Source organism: Alexandromys fortis, unplaced genomic scaffold (genome assembly GCF_014885135.2).
Source record: "Alexandromys fortis isolate MF-2015 unplaced genomic scaffold, M_Fortis_MF-2015_v1.1 scaffold_219, whole genome shotgun sequence".
NCBI lineage: Eukaryota > Metazoa > Chordata > Mammalia > Rodentia > Cricetidae > Alexandromys > Alexandromys fortis.
The window spans coordinates 1,874,798-1,896,764 of NW_026068092.1; the positions used below are offsets into that span (position 1 = coordinate 1,874,798).

Sequence of the window (21,967 nt, forward strand, 5' to 3'; positions counted from 1 at the left end):
GCCTAAGGGACTTTTCAAAGAGAATATGTCAGAGCTTGTTAAAGTGATCATTAAGCTTCAACAAAATGTCTCGTTTTAATTACAAGGTGCAGGTCTAAAGCTTGCTTTATATTACGTAACAAGACTTGGAATGAAATGTATAAGTTTTCTAACGCAGCCTGGGTTTTTTTTTTTTTTTTAAATATTTATTTATTTATTATGTATACAATATTCTGTCTGTGTGTATGTCTGTAGGCCAGAAGAGGGCACCAGACCTCATTACAGATGGTTGTGAGCCACCATGTGGTTGCTGGGAATTGAACTCAGAACCTTTGGAAGAGCAGGCAATGCTCTTAACCACTGAGCCATCTCTCCAGCCCCCGAGATCTTGTCTTTTTATACTTTCTACTTCCCATGTAGATTAGATCTGTGTAAGTAAGTCTCTCAGTGTCCGTGTCCGCATTGTTGTCTAAGTTCTCTGGGATTGTGGTTTGTAGGCTGGCTTTCTTTGCTTTATGTTTAAAAACCACCTATGAGTGAGTACATGTGATAATTGTCTTTCTGTGTCTGGATTACCTCACTCAAAATAATGTTATCTAGCTCCATCCATTTTCCTGCAAAATTCAAGCTGTCGTTATTTTTTTCTGCTGTGTAGTACTCCATTATGTAAATGTACCACTTTTTTTTTTAATCCATCCTTCGGTCGAGGGGCATTTTAGGTTGTTTCCAGGTTCTGGTTATGACAAAAAAAGCTGCTATGAACATAGTTGAGCACATGTCCTTGTGGCACGATTGAGCATCCTTTGGATATATACCCAAAAGTAGTATTACTGGGTCTTGAGGAAGGTTGTTTCCTAATTTTCTGAGAAATTGCCACACTGACATCCAAAGGGGTTGTACCAGCTTGCATTCCCACCAGCAATGCAGAAGTGTTCCGTTTACCCCACATCCTCTCCAGCATAAGTTGTCATCAGTGTTTTTGATCTTGGCCATTCTTACAGGTGTAAGATGGAATCTCAGAGTTGTTTTGATTTGCATTTCTCTGATGACTAATGATGTTGAACATTTCCTTAAGTGTAGCCATTTTAGATTCCTCTGTTGAGAGTTCTCTGTTTAGGTCTGTACTTCATTTTTTTTTTATTGGATTATGTGATCTTTTGGTGTCCAATTTCTTGAGTTCTTTATATATTTTGGAGATCAGGCCTCTCTGTCTGAAGCAGGGTTAGTGAAGAAGATCTTTTCCCATTCTGTAGGCTGTTGTTTCGTCTTGTTGACTGTGTTCGATTTGTAGCATCTTTAGAGTGTTTTTGAAGTAGTGTTCACTTGGTATACTTCCTTAGTCTCTAAGCGTATGCCAGGGAGCAGGAGTTATTCAGTAGCAGTTCATTCCTTGGAAGTAATTGTACTAAGCAATGACCTGTTTTGCTCTTGAATACAGGTTTATATCCTCCTAACTTGGTAATTAGCTATAGAGCATTGACATGGTCTGGTAATAATTGTCTTAAGAGGTGAGAGGATGTGTTTATATAGTTCTAGCTACTAAGGAGCTTGAGGCAGGAGATCCCTTGGAGCTGGAAGTTCCAGGCTAACCTGGGCAACATAGTATATGTGAGATTCTAGCTCAAAAAAATAGAAAGGTGGGGAGTGAGGCAAGTTTTTTTTTTTTTTTTTTTTTTTTACATGATGTTATACATGACTTGAATCCATGGTGGGAATGGATTCTGGGTTTTAAAATCGAGAAAAGTAGGGCCTGGAGAGATGGCTCAGTGGTTAAGAGCACTCACTGACTGTTCTTCCAGGGGACCTAGGTTTAATTCCCAGCATCCACATGGCAATTCATGACTGGCTGTAACTCCAATTCCAGGGGATCTGACACCTTCACACAGACATATATGCAAATGAAACACCAATGCACATAAAATAAAAATAATTAAATTATTTTTAAAAGTTGAGAAAAGTTTTTGTGTGTGTGTGTGTGATATGTTTGATTTAGTGATGCACACATGTAGAAATCAGAGATCAAAATTTGGGAGTTGGTTCTCTTCCATTATGGGTTTGACGATCAAACTTACATCAGGCTTACATGGCAAACACTGTGTTGTGCCATCTTGTCAGGTCCTACCCTTATTTAGTATTTGGTGCTGGCGGTGCTAGAGATTGAACATGAATGCTTAGGCAGGTGTGTTACATTGAGTTATACCTGTCAAATTTGCATTTTTTTCTCCTAAGGTTACGTCTTCCAGTCAGTTGAGACTAATTCAACCATCCTTAATAATACTAGTGTGGGGGGATGTATGGGGGGGCTGCACACGTGTGCAGGAGCACAGGCAAGCTGGATACCCTGGGTGCACAGTAGGTGAGCATTTTACCATTTAACTGTGTGCCCACCCCCCCCCCTTTTTTGTCATTTAACCTATCCTTTTGTCTGGCTGACCTTGAACTCAGAGATTTATGTGTGCACTGCCCCCACCTTCCCTAGCCCTGGAATTAAGGGCGTGCACCACCACTTCCCAGCTTCTCACTGGGTTTAAAATTCTTTAAATTTATTTTATGTGTATATGTGTTTTGCCTACACGTATATCTATCTATGTACTATGTGCATGCCTAGTACCCATGAAGGCCAGAAGAGGGTGTTGGCTCTCCTGTCACTGGAGTTAAAGGTGGTTGTGAGCTGCCATGTGGGTACTGGGAATCAAACCTGGGTCTTCTGGACAAGCAGCCAATCTTCTTTTAACTGCCGAGCTATCCATCTCTCCAGTCCTTTCTAATTTTTATTTATTTATTTATTTGCCTTTGCTGCTGTTTTTTTAGGGTTCCCTCTATGTAGTCTTGGCTGTCCTCGAATTCACTATGTAGAACAGGCTGGCTTCGAACTCAGATCCACCTGTCTCTTCCACCTTAGTGCTGGGGGCAAGCACCATTATTTCTGTCTTAAAAGTCTTTTTTTTTTTTGTATTTATAATTGTGTGTTTATGTGACTGGGTGTGCTCCTGGATGACAGTTTGTCTATAGAGGCAGAGCATAGCTTGTGGGAGTTGTTTTTGTCCTTTCACCAAGGCTTCAGAGTTAGGCTTGAGTAGCAGGTCCTCTTATCTGCTGAACCATATCTCTCTGTTACTCTGGATTTTTTCTTTTTAAAAAACTTAATTTTATGTACATAGGTGTTTTTGCCTGAATGTATGTCTGTGCACCATTTGGGTAGTGCCCATAGAAGCAAGAAGATCTCCTTAAAACTAGCATTATAGGCAGTTTTTAGGCCACCATGTGGTTCTGGGAATTGAACTCTGGTTGCCTGGAAGAGCAGCCAGTGCTGTTAACTGATGAGCCATCTCTTTAGCCCCAACTCTAGATCTTTTTATTGATGTCCCTCTTGTCCCCTTCACTCCCCACCCCCTGTAGTGTCAGTGCTATACCTCAGTTCCTTGTAATGCTATTGCTCAGCCATCTCACTGACCCTTAGCTCCCCTTTTTGGTGTACAAGAATCTGGGGCCTTAAGCAGTCAGGCAAGGCACTCTACTCCAGTGTGATGTGTCTATTTTCTCTGTATTGAGTGATTTCTTATCCTTTGAGACTCTGCTTTAAGGGGTACCTTCTTTGGGCCTTGGTGAGTGAGTTATGAGAAATGGTATACATCTATCTCTCAGAAATTCCATCTGTCCATTGGGTATCTCCCATGTCTGCCAACTCAGTGACACCCCAGCCCCCAACACTGAGGAATAGGTGACATATGGCTTATTCTTTTAAGAATTAAATCCGGGCGATGGTGGCGCACGCCTTTAATCCCAGCACTCGGGAGGCAGAGGCAGGTGGATCTCTGTGAGTTCGAGACCAGCCTGGTCTACAGAGCTAGTTCCAGGACAGGCTCCAGGACAGGCTCCAAAGCCACAGAGAAACCCTGTCTCGAAAAACCAAAAAAAAAAAAAAAAAAAGAATTAAATAAAGTTTTAGTAGTTGAAGAGAAAATCCTTGGGGGACTACAGATTTTTCTTCTAGCCAGCCTTGACCTGCTTAGAATATACACCAGTGAAGCTAAATCCCATAGTTGTCGTGGGCAGTTTCTCCAAGACCTGCTCTAAAGAGCCTCAGAAACTTTATCAGCTTCCCAAGCAGGCAGCCCATTTGTCATACTGTATTGTACCCTCCTTAGATTTTATTTGGGCCAACCCATAGGTGCTTTCCAGAAGCACCAAGAACTAGCCTGATTTTACCCTTGGGTTGGCTGTATAGCATGGGTGTGTCCTCTGCTCTTCTGGGTTGAGTCTTGGCAGGATCAACTTCTAGGCAGCCTCTGGAAGATGTGTCACAGAAGGTGATGCTGGTGGATTTAATGACAGGTAGCAGAGCTGCCTCATAGCCTTTAGGTTTCAGTCACAGTCCTAGAAGTGCCTGGAGGGGGTGGGGGTTAAGAGAAATTGAGATTTTCCTTTTTGGACTGTTGAGAGCTCGACTTGGTGGTTGGGAGCTTAAAATTCTCAATTTTGAGTCTTGGGCTTGCCATATCTTAGCCAAGTGGTCCTGAGGAAGTTAACTTCACTGCCTTAAGTTACACCCCCCCCCTCCCAAACGGGGTTTCTCCGTAGCTTTTGGTTCCTGTCCTGGAATTAGCTTTTGTAGACCATGCTGGCCTCGAACTCACAGAGATCCGCCTGCACTCTGCCTCCCGAGTGCTGGGATTAAAGGCGTGTGCCACCACCGCCCAGCTAACAAGATATTTTTAAATTAAAATTCTTTAAAGATTTATTTATTTATTTATTTATTTATTTATTTATTTATGCAATATTCTATCTGTATGTATGCCTGCAGGCTAGAAGAGGGCACCAGACCTCATTACAGATGATTGTGAGCCACCATGTGGTTGCTGGGAATTGAACTCAGGACCTTTGAAAGAGCAGGCAATGCTCTTAACCTCTGAGCCATCTCTCCAGCCCCTAAGATTTATTTATGTGTATGAGTATTTTGCCTGCACATCTGGTGTCGTACCTGAGGAGATCAGAAGAGAGTGTCAGATCCCTTGGGACTGGAGTTAACTGATAGTTTTGAGCCTTTATGTGGGTGTTGGAAGCTGAACCCTGGTCCTCTGGCCCCACACAGTCTCTTAGGGTTCTAGAACTCTGAGGGCCCTTGGAGAGTAGATGCTGATGGTGACTTTGATTTAAAGATAAGGTGGAAGTGAGCTTTGGAGTCAGACCTACTGTCCATCTGCTCTGCTCTTAGCACTCTGCTCCTGTTGGCCCCTCTTGGGCTTAAAGGACAGGTGGTTTGGATTCATTCATTCTGTTTTCTTTTTAAACAGCTTTGGGAGTAACCTCATGGGTAATAGATAAGATTCTGAGCTACACACTAATTCTTGTGCTAATTTTGACAGCTCTAGGTCTGTATTGATTATTTTTGTTTTCTGTCCTTTATTATTATCTTGCCAGATTTTGCTTCAACCTTAGTAGTTCAGCAGCAGTTTTGGTAGCTGTTAGCCCAGCAGGCACACATTTAACCAGAACAGACACTAAAGTCAAAGCCAGTGCATATTGGTAGGATTTGTATATTTCTGCAAGGGGATATTGCCTGCCCCTGTCACTAGTGGAGGAAGAAAGTATAACTCAGAAGGCTAATAGCCTATGAGCTTTTTCTTTTCTTTTGTTTTTTTGAGACAGGGTTTTAGGATTTCTCTGTGTATCAGCCCTGGCTATTCTGGAACTCACTTTGTAGCCCAGGTTGGCCTTAAACTCACAGAGATTTGCCTGCCTCTGCCTCTCGAGTGCCTGGCTAAGCTTTTTCTAATGTGTTAACTGGCTGTTTTACATCAGTACCCCTTGTTATGAAAAAGTCAACCTAAGCTTATGGAAGGAACCTGCCTCCTTCCCCCCAGCACTACCACAGGCCTTCTTTTTCAGCCCCTCACCATGTGTTTGATGTAGGTAGTTCCTGGTCTTCTTGTTCTGTGCCTCTAGGTCTGTTGTGAATAGACTTGAGGCTGGTGTCCCAATCCTTGAGCTCCCAGTTTAGTAGGGGTGCAGGACTCTCAAGTGTGTAATGTAGGTAGGTCAACAATGCCAGGCACACCCTTGTTCAGATGAAGACAAACATTCCAGGAGGTAGGCCTGTGAGAAACTGCCTGCCTGTGGAGCCAAGGTCCTGACTGGGCTTGCCCAGGGGTTGTGTAGGCAGCATTTTCCTTTAAGCATGAGCTGTAGCTGTCTTCAGTTATATTCTTTTAGATTGACCTGAGGCCTAGCAGTGTGCTGTGGTAGAGTAGCAGGGACCTATATTTAGATGTTGTTTTCTGCTTTTAACTTGTTTGAATTGTTACTTTGAGACTTGGTGGGTATCCTCATAAAGAGGATAATGAAATTACCTCATAGATTGAGAAAGTAGTTGTTGTATTATGTTAGTTGTAATAATAATTAAGTGTAAGCATACAGCTGATCCATGAGAAACATGAGTCACTCCCTCCCCCATTGCTGAGAATTAAGTGAAATGAGATTTACATTCAAGCATTCTGAAGGATTATGTTTAAATTTGCAGGATATATAATCATTAAAATCATAATTTTATCGTCAAGCAGTTTCATTGTACACACTTGGAAAGTTTCCACTAATGCTGAAATTAAGAAATTTTAGTTTTATAAATACTTACTTACTTTGAGACAAGTCTCACTATGTAGTCTTGTCTAAGTCTTGTCTACTTTTTTTTGTCATCTTGGCTGTTCTTGAAGTCACTATTTGACCAGACTAATCTCAAACTCAGAGAGTTCAGCCTTTCTCTGCTGGGATTTAAGACATGAGCCAACACACTAAATTTTTATTAATTTTTAAAAGTACTTGATTTTTATTTGAAATTGTATACCTGTGTGCCAGTATGTGCATGTGAATACAGTGCTCTCTGAGGTCAGAAGAGGGGGCATTGGATCCCTTGGAGCTGGAGTTGCAGGGAGTTGTGAGCTCCCTATCATGGGTGCTGGGAATTGAAATGTGGGTCCTGTCAAGAGCGGTATGTGCTTTTCATCTTTGAGCCATCTTTCCAGCCCACTTTGATTTTATTTTTTGAGAAAGGGTTTCAGTATGTAGCCTTGTTGGCCTGGAACTCACAGAATTATCAGGCATATGCCACCATTCCTGGCAAATTTAGGCATTTTGCTGGAGTAACACAAAATCGGGGAGGTGCTGTTTTACATTGTTAATGCTCTACCAGTTATGTATGTGGTGTTTGAACTCTTCTTACAGATCCAGTGCCAATCTGCTGGGTTTTGTTTTAACCAGTTAAGCGGCGCTTAAAGAAACAAACACATTCATTATGTAGTGAAGATACTGACTAGCAGTGGAAGGCTAGAAACATTACTTCCTATACTTTAAAAATTTGCATTTATTTATTTCAGGTAAGGGGAGGGCGGAGACGCATGTTTTTGCCAGAGTGCTGTGGAAGTCAGAGTACAACTTTTAGGAGTTGGTTTTCTCCTTACATTGTATTGGTCCTGGAGATTGAACTCAGATTGTCAGGTTTGGTGGCAAACTCTTTACCTACTGATTCATTTTACCAGCTTTCTATTTATATTTGTATTTATTTTGCTTTAAAAATATTATCTTCGCCGGGCTTTGTAACTGGAGGTTACAAAAAAGTTACAAAGCTGCTTGTCCTGCAGTCACTTTTACAATAACCACCCAGAGACTTAATGTTAATTACATACTGTTTGGCCTATTAGCTCAGGTTTATTGTTAACTAGCTCTTATAATTTAAATTAACCTATTTCTGTTGGTTAAAATTTACTACGAGGTTCGTTACTTGTTACCTCATATCCTGCTTCTCCGGTAACTGCTTGTGTCTCCCTGACTCTGCCTTCTTTCTCCCTGTATTCAGCTTGGCTTTCCTGCCTAGCTATATTCTGCCCTGCCATAGGCCACAGCAGCTTCTTTATTAGTCAGTTGTAATTAAAAAAAAAAAAAAACATATTCACGACATAAGAGGGGCTTCCGACATCAGGGCAGTAGAGAATGCCTTTTTTTTTTTTTCCCCCTTTTTTGTTTTTCGAGACAGGGTTTCTCTGTAGCTTTGGAGCCTGTCCTGGAACTAGCTGTTGTAGACCAGGCTGGTCTCGAACTCACAGAGATCTGCCTGCCTCTGCCTCCCGAGTGCTGGGATTAAGGCGTGCGCCACCACCGGCTGGTTGAGGAGAATGCTTTAATCCCAACATTTGGGAAGCAGAGGCAGGTGGATCTGAGTTCAGGGCCAGCCTGGTGTAGAGTAAGTTCCAGGGCAGCCAGGGCTACACAGAGAAACTCTGTCTCAAAATAAAACAAACAAGCAAAAATTGTACACCGCTACACCTAACTTCTTTTTCTAATTATTGTGCATGTGTATACACGTATTTGCCACTCTCAGTGTGTGTGTGCCTCAGAGGACAATTTTGGGAAGTTGATTCTTCCTTCTGTCTTTGGGTTCCTGGTATGAAACTTAGGCCATCAGGTTTGGGTGACAAGTGCCTTTACCCATCTTGCTGACTCATGTTCTGTCCTTTTCTAATGGAAGTTTAACCAGCCTAGCTCAGTGCTTTATATAGCCGCAGTGACTGCGGAAGGGCTATCCTGGCCTTGGTCCAGCCCTGGACCTGCTGTATGAGAATTCTGTGACTTGGGTTTCTCTGAGCCTTTGCTTTTTACCTCTATAGAATGGGCCATTTGTGCCTGTTTTGCTCTCATTCTGGTGTTTACAACTCTGATCACTGCCAGGTGTGTGGTGCACACTTTTAAGCCCAGCACTCAGGATGCAGAGGCACGCCTGGTGTGCAGAGAGAATTTCAGGACAGCCAGGGCTGTTATACAGGGAAACACTGTCTTCGAAAAAACAAACGAACAGCTCTGGTCATAGCTCGTGTGCTGCATGTTGTAATAGTGTGAAGTGTTGTCAAGATTGTCTGTCCCCACCCCTGCCTGCCTTTCCCTTGGCATGTATTTCTGAATGTTGCTGCACTTTTGGATGATACTCTGAACTGATGCCTTTGATAGATAAATGTGGTAGTGATGGAATTTTTTTTAATTGATTTTTATTGAGCTCTACATTTTTCTCTGCTTCCCTCTGTGCCTCTCTCCACCCCTTAACCCTCCCCCAAGGTCCCCATGCTCCCAATTTACTCAGGAGATTGTCTTTTTCTACTTCCCATGTAGACTAGATTCATGTATGTCTGTCTTAGAGTGTGATGGGCTTTTAGCAAGAACCATGCCATACCTTGTGTTTCAGCTCATTTCAGAAAGTTTTGTATTAATAACAATAACACTCTTAGTTTCCTTGTGATATGTTTTGGATAGTAGAAAATCTATATTGTTGAATTTTATATTTTAAGAAACAGGATATATTTAAGGAAAGAGAAGTTAGTATACATGCTAAGTAGATAAAAAGCTTCCCGTAAGAAATAGATTTTTTTTTTTTTTTGGTAAGACAGTAGAACTTCAGGTGAGGGTAACACTTGGGGGTAGGTTGTATGCAAGCCTAGGCCTATTTGACTCTATAGGCATTGCTTCTTCCTATGAACACTGACAGTTTAGCAGCCAAACCAAAACATTACTTGCAAGTATGATTAAAAAAAGAAATTGACGAGCCGGGCGGTGGTGGCGCATGCCCTTAATCCCAGCACTTGGGAGGCAGAGGCAGGAGGATCTCTGTGAGTTCGAGACCAGCCTGGTCTACAAGAGCTAGGTCCAGGACAGGCTCCAAAACCACAGAGAAACCCTGTCTCGAAAAACCACAAAAAAACAAAACAAAACAAAACAAACCAGAAATTGATGCTGGAGCAGTTAAGAGTGTTTACTGCCCTTGCAGAGATCCTGGGTTTGGGCTGGGAGATACTCAGCAGTTAAGAGCACTGACAACTCTTCCAGAGGACCCAGGTTTGATTCCTAGCACCCATGTGGCAGCTCACAATCAACTGTAGCTCTAGTTCCAGAGGATCTGAGTCTTCCATTGGTTTCTCTGAACATATGGTAAACATACTAATGTAGACTGACACATAAAAAAATAAATCCTTTGAAGGAGAGCAGAGAAGGGTAAAGGGAAGGGAGAAATGTGATTAAATTATAATCTCAAATATAAAAACAATTTAAATAAATCTTTAGAAATTAGTATTGGAGTTAGTTTTAGTGTAGAGATGCTCAGTGCTAAGAGCTGTTACTGCTAGTCAGGTTAAGAGGACCTGACTTTGATTTCCAGCAGCTGTGTGAGATAGCGTACAACTGCCTGCTGTGTGAGTTCCACCTCCAGGGGAGTGTTGATACCTCTGCCTTCATGAATACTCACCTGCACACTCCTCCCCCACTCAATTAATACTGAAGAAAATGGGTGGGGATTGGATATTCTCTTTTTTTGGGGGGGGGGTTTGAGACAGGGTTTCTCTGTGGCTTTGGAGCCTGTCCTGGAACTAGGCTCTTGTAGACCAGGCTGGCCTCAACCTCACAGAGATCCGCCTGCCTCTGCCTCCCAAGTGCTGGGACTAAAGGCGTGCGTCACCACTGCCCGGCCAGATGTTCTCATCTTATTGTCTGTAACAGTCTTCACAATTGGAGGACATGCTACTGCCACAGAACGAGTGAGTGCTTAAATTTAGTATACAGGGCGTGGAGAGATGGTTCAGCAGTTGAGAGCCCTGGCTGATTTTCCAGAACCTGGATTAGTTTCTAAGCACCCACATGGTGGCTCATAACTGTCTGTAATTCCAGTTCAAGGGGAGTTTTTCTGACCTTCTTGGGCATCCGGTGTGACCATGCATACAGACACACACATACAGGCAAAAAAATACATAAAGGAAAAAAAATTCATCAAAGTATGTTGTGGAATATTAATTTAACTATGTAAAGATGTGTTGCATTTGTTTCACTTTGCCTGCCTAAGGTACCTGATTGGTCTAGTAAAATGCTGAATGACAAATAGGCAGAGGGAGAATAGGTAGGTAGGTCTAGGTGGGCAGAGAGAAGTAGGAGAGAGATGAGAGAACAAGGGAGAGACCCAGAGCCAGTCAACACATGATAGAGACAGGAAAAGTAGTTCATACAGAATGAAAGAGCCTGGCGGTGGTGGCGCACGCCTTTAATCCCAGCATTCGGGAGGCAGAGGCAGGCGGATCTCTGGGAGTTCGAGACCAGCCTGGTCTACAGAGCTAGTTCCAGGACAGGCTCCAAAGCCACAGAGAAACCCTGTCTCAAAAAAACCAAAAAAAAAAAAAAAGAATGAAAGAAAGGTGAAAAGCCCCAAGGCAAAATGTAGAGAAACGGGTTAAATTATAAAAGTTAGTGGGACAAGCATAAGATAAGGCAAACACTCATAACTAATAAGTCTCTGTGTCATAATTTGGGGGCTGGCAGTCCGAGAAAGCCTGCTACAAGAGTTCTAGCCAGGTGGCTGGAGAGATGGCTCAGAGGACTAGAGCACTGACTGCTCTTCCAGAGATCCTGAGTTCAATTCCCAGCAGGTGGCTCACAACCATCTGTAATAAGATCTGGTGTCCTCTTCTGTACTGCGGGATACATGAAGGAAGAAACCTATATACATAATAAATAAAAATCTTTAAAAAAAAAAAGAGTTCTAGCCAGTTTGATGGCATAGTGGGTAGAAGCATTTGTTGCTGAGCCTGATCTGAGTTTGGTCTCCAGAGTATGCATGGTGAAGAGAGAAAATAAACTCCTTAAGGTCTTGTGATCTTTGTGTGTATACATAACTGTAAGTGAATAAAAATAATTGTATCACTATATTTTAAAGTCTTTAGTATAGGGCTAGGCATGTAGCTTGGTTGGTAGAGTACTTTTCTTTTATGCACAGAGCACTGGGTTTGATCTCCAGCACCATATAAAACTGGGTGTGCTGGTACACATCTGTAGTCATACATAGGTCGAGGCAGGAGGATCAGAAATTCAAGATCCTCTTCGGGCTGCATAGTGAATTCACTCAGCCTGGAATACATGAGATCCTGTCTCACAAACAAAATCTTCAGAATTAACAACAGTGGAAAAAGAAATGAAAGACATACTAATCCCCAACTCTCACCAGGGGTTCTCAGTGTAGCCCTGCTGTCCCAAACTCTCTTTGTAGACCAGACTGGCCTTGAACTTGGAGATCTACCTGCATCAGCCTTCTCTGAGTGCTGGGACTATATATAGGTGGACACCATTATGCCTAGCATAATAGTGTTTTTTAATTTTTACTTTTTGTTTTTGTTTGCTTTCCAGACAGGGTTTCTCTGTGTAGCCCTGGCTGTCCTGGAACTAGCTTTGTAGACCAGGCCGGCCTTGAATTCACAAAGATCTGCCTGCCTCTGCCCCCTGAGTTCTGGGATTAAAGGCGTGCATCACCACCACCCGGCTAATTTTTAAATTTGAATTGTATATGTGCCTGATATGGGTGTCAAGGCATGTCAGAGGACAGCTTTCAGTGTTTGGTTTTCTCCTTTCATCATTTGGGCTCCAGAAATTGAACTAGGTCATCATCAGGCTTGTGCAAGTGCTGCACCTGCTGAGTCAATGAGGCGGCCCCATACTACTTTTTCTCTTTCCTTCCCCTTTCTCCTGCCCCTTCTTCCCTTTTCCCTCCTCCCCTGCTTCTTCTCCTTCTCAGGGGTTCCTGTGTATTCCAGCTGGGAATACATAGCTTCCTGAGTGCTGGGATTAGTATTTATTAAATTAAAAGAATCAGAAAAATGACAGTTTCTCTGATCTCAGATTTATAGTCAAAGGTATTTTTTAATTTTCATTACTTCCATGTGGCTACTAGCTCAGTAAGTAAGTAGCACAGAACTCTAGTGCTACTTAGGATTCTCTAAGGAACAAAACAGGTAGAATGAACTAATATCTGTGTATTAGTAAGATTTATTAGAGTGGTTTACAGGCTGTGGTTGGAGTAGTCTGATAACAGCTGTCTCTTGACAGAAAGCCAAGGATCCTGTAGTTGTTCACTTCAGGAGACTGGGTGTTTGAGCAGTTCTGGTCTGGTGCTGATAGAGGTCCCCAAAGGTCCTGGAGAGCACCAGTTTTCAGTCTGTGTGGAACAACAGCCAAGGAGTGGGTCAGGATAGATGAAGTTGCCTGTGAGAGTAAGGGCAAGCAGGCAGAAAGCACAAGTTTCATTCTTCTGTGTTCTTTTATGTGGGCTGTCACCAGAAGTTGTGGCCCAGATTTGGGGTGGGTCTTCTGGCCTTCAAATGACCTGTTTTTATGGTGGATCTCCCACCTCAAGTGAGCTAACCAAGAAAAATCCCTCACAGGTGTGTGCCCAGCTGCTTCGGTTTTAGTAAGTTACAGATGTAGTCAAATTTGACAAACAAAATTAGCTATCACAGAAAATTTTGCTTATTTTAAATTTAGGTTTAATTTTGGAATCCCCCCCCCACTATACAAATGAGGAATTTTGGATTTCTTAAAGAGGATCTTGGTTACATATTATTCAAAAATCTCTGGCTCTTTATGGTTCCTTAGACCTGGCCTTGCCTGTAGATAATACTAGGAAGGTTTTGAACACTGTATCTGTTTGCTTTTTGTCTATATCTTTGCCCCCTTTTCTATGTATGGCCCAGCTAGCCTTGACCTCATGATGGTGATCCTCCTGCTTCTACCTAATGAGTGCTGGTGTTGTAGGGATGCACTTAAACTACCAAGACCAATGTTTCCTGATAGGACACAGTTTTCATACCCCCATCAAAACAACAACAAAACCTGGTGGGTTTTAGCCGGGCGGTGGTGGCACACGCCTTTAATCCCAGCACTTGGGAGGCAGAGGCAGGCAGATCTCTGTGAGTTCGAGATCAGCCTGGTCTACAAGAGCTAGTTCCAGGACAGGAACCAAAAAGCTACGGAGAAACCCTGTCTCGAAAATCCAAAAAAAAAAAAGAAAAAGAAATAAAACTTGGTGGGTTTTGTGTGTGAGTTCTGTCTCAAAACAAAACAAAACGAAAAATATAAAGCTGGCAAAGCTTTATAAAATATTTTTATATTTTATAAAGGATAGTCTCTTATTTTCCCTAATCTTTTAAGGACTTGGGGAAATTGTTTCCTTTGAGAACCCAGATCCAGGGGGCTAGAGAGATGGCTCAGAGGTTAAGATCCCTGGCTGCTCTTCCAGAGGACCTGGGTTCAATTCCCAGCACCCATATGGCAGCTCACAACTGTCTGTAATCCCAGTTGCAGGAGATCTGTCATCCTCACATAGACAAAACATCAGTGAACATAAAATAAATAAATAATTTAAAAAAAAAGAAGAGAGAGAGAGAACTCAGATCCAGCTTTCCAATACTGCCAACTATACTTGGCCTTGCAGTTGGCATGTGGCATTCAGTTTTCTGGTCCTACTTGAGAAATGGGCATTGCCCCTTAAGTAGACTGTCTGTTGCTGTGATGAAGCACCATGACTAAGGCAACTTATAAAAGGAAACATTATTTATTCATTCATTCATTCATTCATTCATTCATTTTTGAGACAGGGTTTTTCAGTGTATCCCTGGCTGTCCTGGAACTCACTGTGTAGATCAGGTTGACCTCAAACTCAGAGACCCGCCTGCCTTTGCCTTCTGATTGCTGGGATTAAAGGCATGCACCACCACCACCACCCTGCTAAAGGAAGCATTTAATTGAAGGCTTTCATCCAGTTTCAAAGGACTACTCTATTATCATGGTGGAGAGTATGGCAGCAGGCAGGCAGACATGGTGCTGGAGAAGCAGTTGAGAGCTCATTCACATCTGATCTTCAAGCTGCAAGCAAAGAGAGAGTGAGACTGGATCTGGTGTGGGCTTTTGAAACCTCAAAGCCCACCACCCCCAGTGACATACTTTCTCCAACAAGGCCACACTTCCTTTTTAAAAAATTAATCAAATTATTCATTCATTCATTCATTTTGGTTTCTTGAGACAGCGTTTCCCTGTGTAGCTTTGAAGCCTGTCCTAGACCAGGTTGGCTTCGAATTTAGAGCAATCCACCTGCCTCTGCCTCCCATGTGCTGGAACTAAAGATGTGTGCTACCACTGCGCCACAAGGCCACACTTCCTAATCTTTCCCAAACAATACCACAAACTAGGGCTAAGCATTCAAACCCCCATATGAGTGTATGGGGGTCATTATTATTCAAACCACCACAGGCTATAATTTAGTGGTTGAGTGTTTGCTTGCCTAGCACTTTTGAGGCCCTGGAATTTCTTTGTGTGGTTTTTTTTGTTGTTGTTGTTTTCTTTTTTCTTCTTTTTTTTTTTTTTTGTGTGTGTGTATTAAGAATAGAGTGTGTACTGCTACAGTTATTGAGGCCCTGGGTTTGATATCTAGCATCACCCAAAACAAAAACAAAACCCCCACAGAAACTGAACAGTACCCTGTGTTTTTTCAGATTCCTTCTAAAGCTGGGAGCAGCTGGATTCCAAGAGGGACCTCTTTTGGGCTTTTCTGGGTGCTGCTTGCCCTCTTGCAGAAGGGACTAAGGAGTTGACTGGTTCTGCTTTCTTTTGGCTCATCTCTTGGCTGTTAGCATTGCACCATCAGCCCTGAGCAGCTGACCCCAGGTTGCTTTTGGCATTGAGCAGAACTGAAATAAATCTTTTGGGGAAGTGTGTTCTGTAAGCGCGTGCCATTCTTGCTTAGATCTTTCAGACTTTATTCTCAAAGAGCTGGACTGCTGCTGTATTCTTTTCATTTTAAAATTACGCTTTACTTACTATAATTTGTATGTGCACGAGTGGGTACTCATGTCACAGTGTGGTTGTGGAGTTTAGAGGACAGTTAGCAGGAGTCTCTTCTCTGCTTTCACCCTGGTGTATCTTGGGGATGGAATTCAGGCTGTCAGACTTCTATGGTAAGCACCTTTAACCTCTGAACCGTCTCATTAGCTTTTCTTAGTCAGTTCCTTTCCATCATTATTAGTAATAAAGCCTTTGGACTTCAACCTCTGAGTTTACATGGGTTTCTTGAAAATCTTTACTAGGTTGTTATTATCCAGACCATTCTCAGTTACAGTTGTGATTTTAGATATACCATCTTGAGGGTTTGTGTAATTTTCTCTCAGGTCTTTAGATAGAACCTTTGAATGAGCGGTGTGGCTCTTCAGTTTTCTTTCCTCAGTGAAGGAGGAGGCAGCTCTTGTCCTTAGAACCATCTTGGGCAATAATGGAATTTTAACATGCTAGCCATTCTTAGTGCCCATTGTTCTCAGCTAGGGCTGCAGAGGGTGTTAATCTCAATAGGACAGGGCCAGATGTCTGGCATATGTTTTTTGTGTAGGACCCAGAATGCTGAGCTGCATGATTCTGTTTTGGATCCCATTGAGAACCGCTCTTCTATACCCAGCATTCCCGAATGTCAGGGCTTATTTGTCTTGGCTCTCATTTCTGTCTTATAATGGGTTCTTTGGTTAGAACTGTTCGACAGGAAATTACCTTTCCTTCTTGAGTACCTTAACCTGACAGCAAAGAGAGTTTATCTGATCACTCTGCTTTGAACTTCCTGAGCCTCCAGCTCAGCACTCATTAGTGGCACCCTTCCTTCTGTGACTGGAAGGCTTGGGGCTTTTTTTAATCTTTGTTCAGGTATCTGCTTGATAACTTGGCACTGAGGCACTTGTCTTAGCACCTAGGAACAGAGCTTCATGGGTTTTCTTTTTTTTCTTTTCTTAGAGAGAGTATTGTGTTCCCCAGGTTAGCCTTGAAACTTACTCTGTTCCCCAGGATGGGCCTTGAATTTACTTTTTGAAAAAAAATTGAGGGCTGGAGAGATGGTTAAGAGAACTGGCTGTTCTAGAGGACCTGAGTTCAATTCTCAGCACCCACATGGCAGCTCACAATTGTCTGTAACTCCAAGATCTGACACCCTCATACAGACATGCATGCACACCAATGCACTAAAAATAAATAAATTATAAAATTAATTGATGAATTTTGAGTGTATGGGTGTTTGATCTGTGTGTGTCTGTACACCCTCTGGGCCAGGAGAGGGTGTTGAATGACCAGGGGTTGCAGTTAGAGGTGGTTGTGATCTACCCTGAGTGTAGGACTTGAACTCAGGGCTTTATAGGTGTTAGGCAAGCATTCTATGAATTGAACTACAGCCCCAGAAAACTATGTGCCTTTTATTTACTTAGTGATTTTGTAGTGCTGGGATTGAATGCTGTAGGATCTTGTGCTGCCAGTTGGCCACTGCCTTGCTGCTAAGCTTATAGCCTAGCCTGCAGTCCTTAAACAAGGTTGGGGTTTTCTGCCCTCTAAAAACTAAGTCCAGCTTGCCCCATCTTTGTAATTTTCATGAAATTTGCCTTATGTCTATCAGCCATACTTCATATTGTTCGCATAGAGCACCGAAGCTGTCAAGTATGTTTGTATACAGGCCATGTAAAGTTTTTTTTTTTAAATGAACATTCAATATTTCCTTCTTTCCTTCCTTGTTTGATTTGTTTTTTGATTTTTTGAGACAAGGTTTCTTTGAGTAGCCCTGACTGTCCTGGAACTTGCTCTGTAGGCCAGGCTGGCCAAGAACTCAGAAACCCTCCAGCCTCTGCCTCTCAAGTTTTTTGGTTGTCTAGATTTCAAAGTTCTGTTTGGAATATTTTATCTCCTGCACCTGTCCTGCCCTCATGAAGTTGAAGAGTAGTGGTTAGTGACATGTGAAACCTTTCCTTCTTGAGTATGTCCATATTTCATAGTTCCTGAGGAGTTCTGAGTGGCAGTTGGAAGACCAAGATGGTAACTAGCAGGTTAGAGTATTCTCTTAGGTTCCATGATGTTGTCTTGTAGAGCAATCAGGCTATCTCACCATATGTCCCCTGGTGTAGATTAGAGGCTTGCAATATGGCTAGACCTTCCTTAGAACTGGACTGGTTAAGCTTGGTAACACCCTTTCCCTTCTTGTGCCACTTAATAAAAATTCCCATATTAAAGCTCTAGCCACAGTTGCTGGACTAGAATTTCCGGAGTTGGTCCAGGTGCTTATAGTAGGCACCTGAGGTTGCGAAAAGGGCAGCATTTCCCTACAATCTCCTGTGGGACACCCAATTCCATCCATTTCTTCTTCCTCAGCTCATCCTGAGTTAGGCCTCTCACATCTCTCCAACTCAGAACTGGTACACTGACTCTGCTTCACTGTGCTTTGAGAATTACTCCTTCCGTGATTCTCTAGCTCTACTAACTAGAAATAGTGTCTTCTAAACTATTGCGACCTAGTGGGAATGTGTGATACAAAGGATCTTTTGGTCTTGGTGACATAGAAGCCAATAGGGTGGCCTTTGCCATTGTGAATCATGGCTGCTTAAGGAGGGAGCCTTTCCTGTATTAGAGGGCATGTGGGCTGAGAGAGAGGAACTGTAGCCTGGTAGATGAGACAGGGTCAATGTTCAGGTTGTAGGTGAGAAGGCATCTTGGGTGGATGGGAGGCTATCATCTCATTGGTTGTGAGGTCTGATTGAGGTAGTAGTGGGGAGTGGCAGTCTAGGAACTTGGGGGAGGTGACCACGTATATGTGGGCATGAGTCATGGTACTTTCTGGGTGGCTTGGGTAAGATGTCTGCTGTATATTCATTGTTGTTGGCGAAGCAATGGGAAATGTGAGGCTGATACACAGTGGAAAACCAAGTGACAGGCAGCCTTAAAGACATCTTAAACAGAATTCTGAAATAATCTGTTATGGTGGTTGTGCTTTCTGAGTGAAGTGCTATGTTATCTATTTACTTATGAGAACTCCCATAGATTTAGAGTCTGTCATGGTGTAGTTTCCCTCTCATTGTTTTTAGTTCAGGAACTTACTGCACCATTGATAGCTGAAGAAACTGAGCTTCAGTGCTGATTGGTTTCTTGTTCCCCTTCCCAACCCATACTGGTCAGTTGTGCTCTTTGCCTGTGCCTGTCCTGGGGTGGAGTACTGAAATTGCTCTTAGCATGTTAGGTAGGAAAGACTTGTGGGCACTCATTTGCCTTTGTTTGTCTTCGAGTTCCAGCCTTAGTCATCTTTAGAGTGTACATTGCTAGTGCTTGTTTGAAAAAAGTTAGGTCTGCAGGCATCTCAGGGCCCTGTGTAGCTAGGGGACGGCTACTTCATTTGTTTATTTTCAGTTCTTCCATTTTTCCTTTTTTTCCGTTTTTCTTTGACTTTTTTTCTTTGTTTAATTTACTCACTGATTTATTATATGAGTGCTCTGTCTACATGTACACCTGCATGCCAAAAGGGGGCATAAAATCTCACTATGGATGGTTGTGAGCCAGCATGTGGTTGCTGGGAATTAAACTTAGGACCTCTGGAAGAGCAGCCAGTACTCTTAACTGCTGAGCCATCTCACCAGTCCTTTTATTTTCCTCCCTCCCTCTCTCTCCCCCTCCCTTCCTTTTTGATAGAGTCTCACTTTGTAGCCCTAACTGGCCTTGAACCCACACCAGTCCATCTGTATTAATCTCCCAAATGCTGGGATTACAGGTGTGAACTACCTGGCTCTGCTGAGGGTATTTAAACAGGCAGCATGACCAGCCCAAAGAGGAAGTGGTATATCTGTAGCAACATGGTTCCTCTCATTGTATTCAGTGGGTTGCTTGAGACTGGGGCTTGGCTTGGTCTGGGGCAAGGGTCTATAAAGGCAATGGCATTATAGATGGAACTACCATGGCTCCATGCCTCCTTAACCTGATATGGTGTATTCTGGTGATGATGTATTAGTGATGTTGTCACCTGTTTTAATTTGAGGGAGTCAGGAGGGATCTTAATATGTGGTGCTTTCCTGATTTGACACCCCTTTATGCTTTGTTAATCAACAGGAGCTTGAAGAGATCCGCAAATGTGGAATGAAAAACTTCCGTAACATCCAGGTTGATGAAGCTAATTTATTGACTTGGCAAGGGCTTATTGTTCCTGTGAGTATTGAACACTTCCACTTCTTATTAGATTATTCTTTCAGGTGGTGTGCTCCTGCTGCTGGCTCTGTGTTCCTCAGGAACTTCCTAGTCTGGGCAGAAGTGGGCAGTGGCTACAAGGTGACAAGTAGGGTAGGGTATGGCCTTGGGCTCTTGAGTGGAGTGTTGGCTTTGCACTGGCGTTTCAAACCTTCCAGATATGTAGTTCTTGACAAAGGAACAGGAGTATGCATCTGTGCTCCTGTTGTTGCCTACCTGTCCTGGTTTTAAATGATTCGCACTGTTTATCAGGTTGAGACCCCTCTGTTGGTTTTGGAGGAGAGCTGGCTTCCCATATAGACCTTTGCTGGCTTTCTCCATTGATTTTTTTTTTTTTTGCATCTGTGACTAACCTGTGCTTTATTCCTGGTACATTCCAGTATGTGCCTCCGTTTGTCTTGAATCAGTGTTCACGATTGCCTGTGTGTTCTCCCTTGCATTGTGCTTTCCAGAACCTTTTCTCTAGCATCTACCCCAGATAGCCCTACATCCTTCAAGGACGCCTTCCCAGAGGCTCGGTTCCTTCTTGGGGCTTTGCTCTGCTTCTGTCTTGTTTCCTTATCTTAGGCCCCTATCCTTCCTGACACTTGACCTGTGCTTTATTTCAGCACACATTTCTCCCACTCACCTGAAGTGCTCACACCAAGCACATAGGGCCCTCTCAGTTTACATATATTCCATACTTGCCTCTGAAGCTTTGTTCCTTTGGCAGGGTCCTAACCCCTGAGCTTGTAGTCAGTTTCTCTACTTTGCTGATTTGCTGCTGCTTTCTCCACACTCTACAGCTTGAATTTTGTTAGTCTAGCTTTCTTCTCCTTTGGTTTATCCCTGGGGACCCTTCTAGTATATAGGAAAGAGTTCTACCCTTCTCCTCCCCTGCCTTCTCTCCCAGAGCTGCACCATTTGTCCATCGTACAGCCCCACTTGGACGTTGGTAACTTCTAGTCACCTTAGCCTACAACTTTTTTTTTTTTTCAATTCCTGTCTTTTTATTTATTCATACACAACTACTTGTCTTCCGGCTTGTTGAAGCAGTAAGACAGACAGCACTTGCCACAATAATGTCTGTCAAAGTGGCTGGCCATGAAAACTCCAGCACCACATTCATCAGAAGGACACTCCCGACAAAGACGGCTAATTTTGCCATTTTCATCCACCTTATAGTACTTGAGTACAGCCAGCTTCACCTTCTTCCTCTTATGCTTGTTCTTCTTGGGGGTGGTGTAAGACTTCTTCCTTTTCTTAGCACCACCACTAAGTCTCAACACCAAATGAAGGGTGGACTCCTTTTGGATGTTGTAGTCAGACAAAGTACGGCCATCTTCCAGCTGCTTGCCAGCGAAGATCAGCCTCTGCTGATCAGGAGGAATTCCTTCCTTATCCTGGATCTTGGCCTTGACATTTTCTATAGTGTCCGAGGGTTCAACCTCGAGCGTGATGGTTTTCCCCGTAAGGGTCTTCACGAAAATCTGCATCCTGGCGGCTCTGCCACCACAGATGGTGGATCGGAAAGCCTTAGCCTACAACTTTGATCTACATTGATATGCTCTCTTTCCTTCTTTCTGCCACATTCACTATCTTCTTTCCTTTCTGCTTTGCCCATTTGAGCCTCAGGTTCTTTCCCTGTACCTGATACTCCTTCCATTGTTACTTACAGTTGTTTCTTGTGGAGAGACTGTCTGCTTTACCAAAGAAGAATATAGAGTATACTCACTGCAGATGCATTCCTCTTGATTCTGCTTATTAGATTAGGCAGCAAACACTGGCTTAGAAGTTTTAAATCTGGGAATTTATAGTCAAATTTGGAAATATAGTCTCTGGATTTCTTTAGTAAGGTGAGTAGGCTTGACACACAGGGAGGGTGGCTGCAAGGTTTTTAGCTACTAAGGTCTGGCCTGTGTCTACAGTTCTTGCCTGTCATTGTGACCTATCAGGGGTAAGTAGGACCGCTAGAACCATCTGATTTGTCTGTCCCTGTCCCTGTCCCTCTCTTCTCTTCTCTTCTCTTCTCTTCTCTTCTCTTCTCTTCTCTTCTCTTCTCTTCTCTTCTCTTCTCTTCTCTCTTCTCTTCTCTTCTCTTCTCTTCTCTTCTCTTCTCTTCTCTTCTCTTCTCTTCTCT

General features: G+C 43.0%; 2 protein-coding genes across 3 annotated transcripts in view; one reads left to right on the forward strand and one right to left on the reverse strand.

Annotated features, from left to right (window-relative positions):
* The window catches only part of Ube2l3 (ubiquitin conjugating enzyme E2 L3), a 44,718-nt gene that overhangs the window by 5,058 nt on the left and 17,693 nt on the right, over positions 1–21,967 (forward strand). The window contains exon 2 of one of the 2 annotated variants that reach the window (XM_050122904.1): positions 19,714–19,809. The exons of the other annotated variant lie outside the window; for it this stretch is intronic. Within the exon in view, the coding sequence (XP_049978861.1) occupies positions 19,714–19,809 (96 nt within the window). The remainder of the gene's footprint in view (positions 1–19,713; positions 19,810–21,967) is intronic. 2 annotated transcript variants of the gene reach the window in all.
* LOC126488984 (ubiquitin-40S ribosomal protein S27a-like) lies at positions 20,841–21,377 on the reverse strand. Its single transcript, XM_050122903.1, has one exon. The coding sequence runs from the start codon at positions 21,321–21,323 to the stop codon at positions 20,856–20,858; it is 468 nt and encodes a 155-aa protein (XP_049978860.1). The 5' UTR covers positions 21,324–21,377; the 3' UTR covers positions 20,841–20,855.